The sequence below is a fragment of the Lithobates pipiens genome, unplaced genomic scaffold (genome assembly GCF_037356315.1).
Source record: "Lithobates pipiens isolate NorthernLeopardFrog02 unplaced genomic scaffold, aLitPip1_a1.2 Scaffold_18, whole genome shotgun sequence".
Taxonomy (NCBI): Eukaryota; Metazoa; Chordata; class Amphibia; order Anura; family Ranidae; genus Lithobates; species Lithobates pipiens.
Window position 1 is genome coordinate 259,827,897 of NW_027507758.1, and position 13,195 is coordinate 259,841,091.

The 13,195-nt window shown below is 40.4% G+C and overlaps 1 protein-coding gene across 1 annotated transcript in view; it reads left to right on the forward strand.

The window, feature by feature from the left end:
• Window positions 1–13,195, forward strand: part of MED23 (mediator complex subunit 23) — a 116,805-nt gene that overhangs the window by 22,246 nt on the left and 81,364 nt on the right. The window contains exons 6-8 of the mRNA XM_077486864.1: window positions 37–135; window positions 853–954; window positions 9,487–9,556. Coding sequence (XP_077342990.1) covers window positions 37–135; window positions 853–954; window positions 9,487–9,556 — 271 coding nt within the window. The remainder of the gene's footprint in view (window positions 1–36; window positions 136–852; window positions 955–9,486; window positions 9,557–13,195) is intronic.

Genomic DNA, 13,195 nt, shown 5'->3' on the forward strand with positions numbered 1-13,195 from the left:
ATGTCAAGAAAACCGTGACCACCTTTTTATTCTTAGGGTGTCAGAGACCTATTGAAGGTGATATTGGAGAAGATTCACACTATTCCCAACACCGTGAGCTCTGCTGTTGTACAGCAACTTCTCGCAGCAAGAGAGGTAAGTTTTATGTGTGTACTTTCTTATGACAGAGATTATGCATGTCATTTTTGCAAATGCATTTGGTTTAGCTTTAGATATATTTTTTCTTTTTTTCTTAACCCTTTTGCTGCCAGGCACTCAACTGCATTTTTAAGCTCGGGTGGCTAGACTTTTTTTTTTTTTTTTTTTCACTTGCATATTTCAGGTTTTGTTAAACCATCCCAAACCATACATTCTCTGAAAGCATAGGACAGGTAGAATAAAAAAAAGTGCTACTGATTTTTTTTTTTTTTTGGTCCTGTGATGGCAGAGAAAAGTGTGTGTCCGTGTGGGTGGGTGGGTGTGTTGTGGGTGTGTATTTCTTAGAAGGCTAATGGGGAAAAAAAAGTTGAACATCTGTCAGATATTTCTTTCCTTCTGTGCCCTTCAGTGGGGAGATCTCCCCTCTTTTGCTATTTCAGTGACATAAAGTCAGACACAGGAAACAAAGGAAAACGTATTCAGTTGTGGCAGATACAACGTTAACATTTTCCATTTTTTTTTTTTTTTTTTGCTGCCTGTGTCTTCATGTCTTGGTGACACACAGGCCCCACACTTGTGTTATAGCGACTGTTATCGCAATATTCATGCACAGTTCACTTTTATTTGCTGTACTGAATAAAGTAAAAGAAAAAAAATAGCATAGTATATAAATATCTGCACAACAATTGAAATATCATTGTTTTTATTGTGTAGGTTGTAGCGTATATATTGGATCGAAATGCATGTCTTCTCCCAGCATACCTTGCTGTAACTGAAATTCGAAAACTGTACCCAGAAGGAAAACTTCCACATTGGGTAAGTGTTTTATTTATTATAGAAACAACTAGTAGATTTACAAGTAGTTTGAGTATTTACTTATTTTAGTTCAGTAATTTATTATTATATTTTTTTCCTTGTTTGTTTAAGCTCGTTTTGTTAAACATTTAGGGCCGGTTCACACAGCGAGGCGCGGCGAGGCAAGTCGGAGACCTGCGGGGACCTCAGCGGCGACTTGCAGAGGACTTCTGTATAGAAGTCAATGCAAGTCGCCCCCGAAGTCGCCCCGAAGTAGTACAGGAACCTTTTTTCTGAGTCGGAGCGACTCGAGTCGCTCCTCTCAGAACGGTTCCATTGTACAGAACGGGGGCGACTTGCGGGAGCGAGGCGAGGCGAGCCGTGTCGCCTCGCATCGCCTCGCTGTGTGAACCGGCCCTTAAAATGCATAGGATTCAGCTTCAAACACTGAGCAAGTAAGAGAAAAACCACTAATCGAGCATTGATTTCAGAGTAGGTGTACCCTCTTTGATTTATTAAGTAAAATTGGCATAACCAGTTTTTTCCTACTCAAGGGAAAAACTCTATGCTATTGACACAGCTATCTGCAAACTCTGAGGATTGCCTGTTATCAGCCTCCCAATTCTGCTGCCAAGTCTGTTGACCTCACAAATACAGTGTCTTGCGAAAGTATTCGCCCCCCTTGAACTTTTCAACCTTTAGCCACATTTCAGGCTTCAAACATAAAAATATAACATTTTTATTTTTTGTGAAGAATCACCAACAAGTGGGACACAATTGTGAAGTAGAACGAAATCTATTGGATATTAAACTTTTTTTAGCAAATAAAAAACTGAAAAGTGGTGCGTGCAAAATTATTCGGCCCCAAACTCACTCCAGAAGTTCAGCGAGGATCTCTGAATGATCCAATGTTGTCCTAAATGACTGATGGTGATGAATAGAATCCACCTGTGTGTAATCAAGTCTCTGTATAAATGCACCTGCTCTGTGATAGTCTCAGGGTTCTGTTGGAAGCGCAGAGAGCATCATGAAGACCAAGGAACATACCAGGCAGGTCCGTAATACTGTGAGGGTGGGTGCTCCTGCACTAAAATGGGAGGGGAAACAAACTAAATATGTTTCTATGGGTGCTGCATACACCGTCGGGGCCAAACTGATGCCCAAATGTGCAAAAGGAATAGATAAAGTGGGTGGTGTTGCGCTCCTAAAAGCAAATTTCGCTATCAGATAATATAAAATAAGTAAGGTGTCCAGAAGTCTGGATCAGATACTGACAATAATAGTAAATAGATAAACACAGTGTGTAGAAAATAACTAGTGCCATAAAAACTGTGCAAATCCGCAAACAAGTGCAAACAAGTGGATAACTTGCAAAACTGTGCAACATATGCAATGTGCAAAGATATATATATATATATCCCAAAATGGGACGTGGGGATTTAAAATAGTCCACAATTATAGGTAGTGCAAATGTGGCAGTGTTTCCAAAGACACTGAGTGTGGATCTAAAACTCTCCAGGTGATACTGTGACTTTTGTGTGAGAATGCACTCTTCAGTGTCAAATGACACCCGTGGCTGTGCTAGATTATTACCTTACTGCTGTAAGGTAAACAGCATGTAGAAATAGGAGGAAGGGGTTAACTCTCTTTCTCACTGTGGTGTTGCTGCGCGTCCCTTAAGGGTATGCAGTAAAAGCCTGGGGGGTCCTTGAGTGGTCCTTCCGTTCACTCTGACGCTGTGTTGGTCTCATATGTTCAGTGTGATGAGGTATAGAAAAGGAAATACAGAGCCTCCCATGGTGTAGTATTTTCAATGTAATAGCGGTTTATTAAATAAAATCAATTGGTACTCACATTTATTGTAAAAAATAAGTGCAATGTAAAAACGAGCGCCGAGCTCGTATCTGACCGTCTCTTCCGGTTTCTCTTTGCCTCTGTATCCTACGCGTTACGTCACAACGCACGTGACTTCAACTGGGATGAGGCTTATGGGCAATGTAGTGTGTTTATATAGATCTGAAGGGTTGTGCTTATCATTAGTCTGCCATTTTCTAGAAGCCTGTGATTAAGATACGAACGGCGGCCATTTTCCTGGTGATTGTTGCATGGGCTACGATCGCGGCCTTTTTTTTGTGGAGGTGTTAGACAGAATATGGACATCAGATGTATGTGGATACAGTCCGAACGTACTTCTCCGCTGGCCAATGTAAAATAGACATATTTCCATTTTATCAGGGTATCAGTAGAAGTGATACCCGCACATAAAGTGTGTACTGGCATCAGATGAGTGATGGAATTGGTAGATTTTATATGGTTACCAGTATCAGTGACTGCCATTTGAATAGATTTATTGTTACATGTTTTCACGGATTGGTAGATGGATAATAAGAGAAAAGGCAAATTAAAATTTAGAATTGTAGCCCTTTTCTCAACAATGTGGAGGTTCGAAGGACGGGGGGATGGATTTATATAAAAAGTATTTTAAACAAGGATTGAGATTTATGTGTGTTATATGGACCCAGTAATATGTATAATTGTATATACATAGTGAACAGACTCCGGAAGTGATGTTCAGATACCTAAAATACATAGTGACACAAAGGTTATTTCAAGCCAGTATGTAAAAAAGATAAAAAGGATAATATACATAAAATTGATAAAAGTTCCTAAAAATGCCAGAATTAGAAGAACAAAGGTACTTAAAGAATGGTAAACGCTATATCGGAGAAGAGAAAGTGTATCTGATGTTTAATCCATTTAGTTTAAAAGTCACTAATGAAGCAATTCAAGTCAAATTCTATGTTTAGGCCATGGGGGGTAAATGTATCAAGGATAAAAATCCATTTTGATTCCATTTGGCTGAAAGTTCTAACCTTATGCCCCCCTCTCCAATGTCTTTTGTATGGCTCAATCCTCCAAAATGTCAAGTGTGAGGGATCTTTTTTGTGATGTGTTGCAAAGTGCTTGGACACGCTATGCTTATCGAAGCCTTTTAGAATGTTTTGTACGTGTTCTTTGATCCTTACTCTGAGGGGCCTTTTGGTACGTCCAATGTATTGTAGGCCACAGCTGCATTCTAGTGCGTATACTGCGCCTTCTGTGTTGCAGCACACAAAGTCGCTTACTTTGCCCGTGCTGGTAGAGGTAAATTTAAATACCTTTTGTGCTGGCTTTTTTGTTTTGGTGCAGGCAAAACATCGTTTGCAAGGGTAGAAGCCCTTTCCTGTGAAAAACGTAAAATTGTTGGTGGGTGGATCTGGTATGTTCTTTATGATTTTATCTCTGAGCGTCGGGGCACGTCTGTAGATGAACTTTGGAATGGGCGGAAGAATGGTTTTGAGTTGTGTATCGTTTAATAAGATATGCCAATGTTTTTTTATAATGTTGTCAACTTTCTTATAAGCCAGAAACGGGTAACCTTTCTAGACCTGGATATCATCCAAGATGGACAGCACAAGAACACACTTTAAGAATGTGGATAAAAACAGCTATCTACCAAAACCAAGTTGCCATCATCTCCATTGGTTATTTAACATACCAAAGGGCCAATTGATTAGATTACGCAGAAATTACGCAGAAATTGCGGTAAAAAAGATGATTTCCTTGATCAAGCTAACAAAATAGGTCAGAGATTTATAGAAAAGGGATAAAAAAAACAACTACATTAAAGACAAAATCCGTGAAGTCAGTGAGATGAACCGCCAAACACTGATCAAAGATAAAACAGATACAAGACCAAATAACATGCCAATCATATTAGAATATAATGCTCAGCATAAGAAAGTTGAGAACATTATAAAAAAAACATTGGCATATCTTATTAAACAATACACAACTCAAAACCATTCTTCCGCCCATTCCAAAGTTCATCTACCGACGTGCCCCGACGCTCAGAGATAAAATCGTAAAGAACAATTTTACGTTTTTCACAGGAAAGGGCTTCTACCCTTGCAAATGATGTTTTGCCTGCACCAAAACAAAAAAGCCAGCACAAAAGGTATTTAAATTTACCTCTACCAGCACGGGCAATACATATGAAGTAAGCGACTTTGTGTGCTGCAACACAGAAGGCGCAGTATACGCACTAGACTCCAGCTGTGGCCTACACTACATTGGACGTACCAAAAGGCCCCTCAGAGTAAGGATCAAAGAACACGTACAAAACATTCTAAAAGGCTTCGATAAGCATAGCGTGTCCAAGCACTTTGCAACACATCACAAAAAAGATCCCTCACACTTGAAATTTTGGAGGATTGAGCCATACAAAAGACATTGGAGAGGGGGGCATAAGGTTAGAACTTTGAGCCAAATGGAATCAAAATGGGTTTTTATCCTTGATACATTTACCCCCCATGGCCTAAACCTAGAATTTGACTTGAATTGCTTCATTAGTGACTTTTAAACTAAATGGATTAAATATCAATTACACTTTCTCCTCTCCGATATAGTGTTTACCATTCTTTTTAAGTACCTTTGTTCTTCTAATTCTGGCATTTTTAGGAACTTTTATCAATTTTATGTATATTATCCTTTTTATCTTTTTTACATACTGGCTTGAAATAACCTTTGTGTCACTATGTATTTTAAGTATCTGAACATCACTTCCGGAGTCTGTTCACTATGTATATACAATTATACATATTACTGGGTCCATATAACACACATAAATCTCAATCCTTGTTTAAAATATTTTTTATATAAATCCATCCCCCCGTCCTTCGAACCTCCACATTGTTGAGAAAAGGGCTACAATTCTAAATTTTAATTTGCCTTTTCTCTTATTATCCATCTACCAATCCGTGACAACATGTAACAATAAATCTATTCAAATGGCAGTCACTGATACAGGTAACCATATAAAATCTACCAATTCCATCACTCATCTGATGCCAGTACACACTTTATGTGCGGGTATCACTTCTACTGATACCCTGATAAAATGGAAATATGTCTATTTTACATTGGCCAGCGGAGCAGTACGTTCGGACTGTATCCACATACATCTGATGTCCATATTCTGTCTAACACCTCCACAAAAAAATGTCCGCGATCGTAGCCCATGCAACGATCACCAGGAAAATGGCCGCCGTTCGTATCTTAATCACAGGCTTCTAGAAAATGGCAGACTAATGATAATCACAACCCTTCAGATCTATATAAACACACTACATTGCCCATAAGCCTCATCCCAGTTGAAGTCACGTGCGTTGTGACGTAACGCGTAGGATACAGAGGCAAAGAGAAACCGGAAGAGACGGTCAGATACGAGCTCGGCGCTCGTTTTTACATTGCACTTATTTTTTACATTAAATGTGAGTACCAATTGATTTTATTTAATAAACCGCTATTACATTGAAAATATTACACCATGGGAGGCTCTGTATTTCCTTTTCTATACCTCATCACACTGAACATATGAGACCAACACAGCGTCGGAGTGAACGGAAGGACCACTCAAGGACCCCCCAGGCTTTTACTGCATACCCTTAAGAGACGCGCAGCAGCACCACAGTGAGAAAGAGAGTTAACCCCTTCCTCCTATTTCTACGTGCTGTTTACCTTACAGCAGTAAGGTGGTAATCTAGCACAGCCACGGGTGTCATTTGACACTGAAGAGTGCATTCTCACACAAGTCACAGTATCACCTGGAGAGTTTTAGATCCACACTCAGTGTCTTTGGAAACACTGCCACATTTGCACTACCTATAATTGTGGACTATTTTAAATCCCCACGTCCCATTTTGGGATATATATATATATATATCTTTGCACATTGCATATGTTGCACAGTTTTGCAAGTTATCCACTTGTTTGCACTTGTTTGCGGATTTGCACAGTTTTTATGGCACTAGTTATTTTCTACACACTGTGTTTATCTATTTACTATTATTGTCTATGATATATAATTGACACACATGTTTTTTATACTTTTTATATATGCTTTTATATACTCTGCATAAACTTTCTATCTTAGACAGTATCTGATCCAGACTTCTGGACACCTTACGTATTTTATAGTATCTGATAGCGAAATTTGCTTTTAGGAGCGCAACACCACCCACTTTATCTAGGTCCGTAATACTGTTGTGGAGAAGTTTAAAGCCGGATTTGGATACAAAAAGATTTCCCAAGCTTTAAACATCCCAAGGAGCACTGTGCAAGCGATCATTTTGAAATGGAAGGAGTATCAGACCACTGCAAATCTACCAAGACCCGTCACTCTAAAATTTCAGCTCAGACAAGGAGAAGACTGATCAGAGATGCAGCCAAGAGGCCCATGATCACTCTGGATGAGCTGCAGAGAACTACAGCTGAGGTGGGAGAGTCTGTCCATAGGACAACAATCAGTCGTACACTGCACAAATCTGGCCTTTATGGAAGAGTGGCAAGAAAAAAGCCATTTCTCAAAGATATCCATAAAAAGTCTCGTCTAAAGTTTGCCACAAGCCACCTGGGAGACGCACCAAACATGTGGAAGAAGGTGCTCTGGTCAGATGAAACCAAAATCAAACTTTTTGCCCACAATGCAAAACGATATGTTTGGCGTAAAAGCAACACAGCTCATCACCCTCAACACACCATCCCCACTGTCAAACATGGTGGTGGCAGCATCATGGTTTGGGCCTGCTTTTCTTCAGCAGGGACAGGGAAGATGGTTAAAATTGAGGGGAAGATGGATGCAGCCAAATACAGGACCATTCTGGATGAAAACCTGTTGGAGTCTGCAAAAGACCTGAAACTGGGACGGAGATTTATCTTCCAACAAGACAATGATCCCAAACATACAGCAAAATCTACAAAGGAATGGTTCACAAACGTATCCAGGTGTTAGAATGGCCAAGTCAAAGTCCAGACCTGAATCCAATCGAGAATCTGTGGAAAGAGCTGAAAACTGCTTTTCACAAACGCTCTCCATCCAACCTCACTGAGCTCGAGCTGTTTTGCAAGGAAGAATGGGCAATAATTTCAGTCTCTCGATGTGCAAAACTGATAGAGACATACCCCAAGTGACTTGCAGCTGTAATCGCAGCAAAAGGTGGCTCTACAAAGTATTAACGCAAGGGGGCCGAATAATTTTGCACGCCCCACTTTTCATTTTTTTATTAGTTAAAAAAGTTTCAAAAATCCAATAGATTTCGTTCCACTTCACAATTGTGTCCCACTTTTTGGTGATTCTTCACAAAAAATAAAAATGTTATATCTTTATGTTTGAAGCCTGAAATGTGGCAAAAGGTTGAAAAGTTCAAGGGGGCCCGAATACTTTCGCAAGGAACTGTAGAAGTGTACTAGGTCAGCTTTCTCTTTGTAAGATGTGCTACCTTTTGACATCAAGCCATCTGTGGCAATTACAGGACAAAACTCTGGGATAAACCAGTGAGGTGTCCAGGGAACCCACCAACTCTTCCCCTGGCCAGGTTCCTGGACCCTTTAAAGCATGAAAATCTAGACTTCCGTCTCTCTCTGGAGACATTTTCCACACAAACTGCCCCAACCTGAGCAGTAGGTGCCGCCCCAGGCGATACCAAAAGCTTAATTTAGGTTGTTGGGCCCCTTTTACATGAATGTTCAGATCGAGTCTGTCTATCCATTCTTCAGGCGGACCTGATCACAACTACCATTCTCTTCTATGGAGCGGCAGGTGTAAATGAACAACCACCTACATCCAATCTGATTTGCTGAAAGCAGACGACGGTTGGGGGTCTGTTCTCCTTCATTCCAGCGGGGATCAGATAGGATGGCAGTTGGATGTAAACAAACAGGAGGTCTGTTTACATGCAACCGCCATAGAGGAGAGTGGGCTGTATCTGCTCTGCATAAGCGGAGTTGACACAGACCTGTCATCTGCCTGTTCAATGAGGATCAGCAGACGGATCCCCTGCTGAGCAAATGGATTGCAGGTGTAGTCTGACCCATGCGACCAAGGGGCTTTTGACAAGCTTCCTAAGTGCTTTTGCTTCATCTTGCAGATAGCTTGTTCTCCTTACCATTAGAAATAAGCATGCAGTGCTTTGCAAGCAATGTTTGGGAGGTTTTGAAGCCTGCGGACACTTCCTGATGTCTGTATAGAAGTCATTGGGAATTCCAGGTATCATCTAGCTATGTTCATTGTTCCTCCTGAATCAACAGTTCACTGGGCAGACTAAATAAAATGTATTATCCATCTTTGTAAATTGAACCTTCAGACATATAAGCCACGTTTGAGCCTGAATAAAGGAAATCTGTCCAAACCAGAAAAAACTGCTTTGTAAAGGTAACCTGTTTATATTAGGGCTAAACAGACCATTTTAATCTTTTACTAGAAAGTGATGATATCTGTTAGTGATCAATTTCTCTGCAGCCCATGGAAATTAAATTAACATGCTGAAAATGAATTACCAGCCAATATGTCTGTGAATGTTCTCATTTATCCAGGACATGGTATAGCTTCTATTGCAAGTTAATTAACAGCCAAGTTGAAAAAAATGTCTTCGTTTAAAAGATTGATGTCACCTGTGCAGTTAATCCTGTTTTTGCCCATATTTAACAGAATTTTTTTTTTTTTTTTTCGTTTAGCTGTTGGCAAACTTGGTTTCTGATTTTATGGATAGCTTCAGGCCCACAGCAAGAATTAATTCAATCTGTGGTAAGTTGTGAAATTAAAATCATATAGCTGTCAAGTCTGTACAGGCTAATCAACAAACACCTGATGTAAAAAAAAAAATCGCAATTTGACTTTAGCTGGGCACACTGTTTTTTTGTTCAACCGAGAGGGAAGAACGAAAAAAATGTACAGATCACTGTACCAACACATCTGATGTTAGTGCGGCAATCACCTCTGCTTAGCTTTTGTGTTCTGATGGGGGACTGCCCCCCCCCCCCACACCAGGACATGCTGGTCACCGTTTGCAGTCATTGGCTGCCAACGCTGATCTTATGCTAATTTTCCAGCATGCTCGTTTGACAGAAGCCAAATGCGACACTGCCTTCAGTCAGACAAGAAGCTGTATACATGGCAAAAACTACAATTTTCAAGCGGATTACGGCCCGTGTATACCCAGCCTTACCTGTAAGTTCCTCATCTTGGAGTAAATATCTGGACATGGGCCTAGTATTTTTATAGACCATTGGTTATATACTGCTACCTTCAGCTGATTGGACATGGGCAATATTTTTTGATAGGACTACATCTAGAACATATCAGTACTCACTCTGTGAGGCTCCAGTTTTTCAGCAAGCCATATGGAGGGGAGAGAGCTGTTTTCTGTACTGTACTCCAAGATGAGGAATTTACAGATAAGTCAAAATTCCTGTTATCTTATTTGTACAGGACTTCCATTTATAGACCACGGGATGTACCCAAGCAGAAACACAGTCTGAAGCGAAGACTAGTTCGCTGATCTAGGATACAGATACCTGATGCTGAAAAGCCCAGGATACACCAACAGCCCTAGTGGATTGGGATCTGATGTGAAAAGGAGGAACCTTTTCCTTAAAGGTGTAGTCCCTGGAAATGAGTTGTCTGATCCACCAGGCAAAGGTGGATTGGGAAACAGGGTGTCCTCAACGAAGACCTCCAGGTAAAATAAAAAGGGCTTGCAAAAGAAGGCCATGGCTGTCTAATTTACTCTGACAGGCCTAACCACATTCAAACAATGTAAGGGTTACTATTTTAGGACCGGACAGAGGAAAGGGAGGACAATGTTGTCACGGAGGTGAATAAACTAGACCACCTTAGGTAAAGGAAGGTTTTGGTCTCAAAACATTGTGCAGAGCAAGAAAAAGCTATTTACAAGAGAGAGCTGCCAACTCCAAAACATGGCTAACAGACATGATGGTAACCAAAAAAGGTATTCCAATGAAACGTATATGTTTAAATGAGAGGGTCTCTTGAATTGGGGAAATGACATATCTAAAGAGGTGCAGCCTGCACCGAGTACCACAAGTCTGAGGGTGTCACAGCTGGCCAATTAACTTAAATGCCATATCTGTTTTGCTAGTGCCAGTGCCGCAGCTGCTGACACTACACTTCTTACTGGCAGGCTGGCTATACTAGCAGTGAAAAGTGGATGGGAGGAGCTGAGTGATTCAGCCCTAGTTTGCTGTGATGTCACCCTTTTCCGGTGTAATCCTGCTCACCCAGACGCAACACAGTGCTGCTGAAATGGCATGCAGACCCGAGTGACGATCAACCTCTTCCTGCATACGTTTTGCCCACACAGCAGCTCGTCATACCAGCTCTGGAGCACCTTATCTGATGGGTGAGGCACCACCAACAGCTTACGTTGATGGGGGGAATCCTACATGGAAGCCGAAAAATAAGTAGATGGGGTGGTGTAGAGGAGGACCCTGACCTAGGAGAGGGGGGTGGGAAGAAGGCCCTGGTCCTAGGTACGTACATGTAGCAAAGTTATGCTAAAGGATTGTGAGACATGAGGTTTCTGGAAAAGGGTGGATCAGGCTGAATGCTGTAATGTAAATTTATGCCTAAGTTTTTAAAGACGAGTTCACACATCTTGACCAGTTAGGGAGCATCTGGCAAATAGACATGGCAGCAATGGCAGGGCTGGACTGCAAGAACAAATTTTTAGCCTTTTTTTTTTTTTTTTTTTTTTTTTTTTTTACCTGTTTTAGCCAGTAATTTGCTTCCTGTCTAAAGGTATCCCCACTGTTTGGAAAAGCAATGGAGCCACCCTTGGACAGGAACATTATCTGAAGAGAGAGAGAGTTGGCCCAATCCTTCTAATTTTTTTAGAGTAAGTTCAGCTTTTTTTAGATGCACTTACAATTCTTAAAGTAGAACTAAACGCTCTGATCTCTTAGAACAGTGGTTCTCAACTCCTGTCCTCAGGACCCACTAGTAGGCCAGGTTGGCAGGATAACTGAAATACATCACATTCTAGTCTGTTAGTGGTCCTGAGGATATTTTTTTATTTTTTTTTGCATCCGATTTAAATGTATAAAAAACCCTTGTTGAACAACAGAGACAAAACTGCCTTGCAGGTACATCATAGAAAAGAAAAAAACAAAAACGGAAAACCAGTGAAGAAAAAAAAAGTTGCATGGTATAGTACACAGGCAAGTTTCCACATCACTGCTGAGGAAAAAACTAAACACTGTACTTTGGATAAATTTCCTTAGTTATATCAGAAGTGGCCAAAGAACTGGAGAATAGGGGGTATACAAAAATTCCATCCATTGAGACCATATGGCATCAAGCATCCGTTATTTTGTGTGTAATAAGTGTGTTTTTAATAGGAAATGCACCCATTCAGAGAGTAGGTGGGTGAGGTGATGTCCATTTTAAGGTGATCATTCTATGGGCCACAAATAAAATGTCCCAGAAGACATGCAAGTGATTCTGCAGAGAGATCGGTGCCTAACAAATCCTTCATAATACTTACAACCTCCGCCCAGTATTTCTTTAATTTTGGCAGCATCATAGGAGATGGATAAGAAATACTTGGTGGGTGCCACATCTATCACAATTAGGATTAGCACTGAACCCAATTGCATGCAGAGTAAGCTGTCATCTTAGCCTCAGTTTGATCTGCAGTTACCATGTTGCTGCACATGTGATCAGTTATGACACTAGCACAAGCAACTCTGAAAGCTATAATTCATGGCATGCTTGAATGTACGGTAACTGTTTTAGGAAACCATCAAATTGATGGGTCTAGTTGCACTTCTTTTGGGATAATGATTTGATACAAGTGAATAAAAGCAGACATTGCACCCCTTTGCCTCAAGCCTCTTACTGACACTTTTGCTGGACAATTTGGTTTGTTAACCACTACAATACAGGGCACTTTCGACCCCTTCCTTCCCAGCCCAATTTTCAGCTTTCATAGCTCTCACAATTTCAATGATAATTGCGCGGTCATGCTACACTGTACTCAAATTAAATTTTTAGCATTTTGTTCGCAAAAATAGAGCTTTATTTTGGTGGTATTTATTCACGACTCCGGTTTTTATTTTTTGCGATATAAGCGCAAAAAAAAAGCGGAAATTTGGAAAAACAATATTTTCTTTTTTCTATTTTAAAAGAAATCCAATAAAATCAAATTTTGTCATAAATTTAAGCCAAAATGTATTCTGCTACATGTTTTTGGTAAAATAAAATTCTGTGAAGTGTATAATAATTGGTTTGTGTGATCAAGGACATAAATACGCAAATGATCATGTACATATGTGTGCGGGTGATCACGGACATGTGCAGATATTCATTGGGACATGTGATTTTAGTGGGACATGTTTTTTTATTTGGGGACATGTGTGTTTTGGG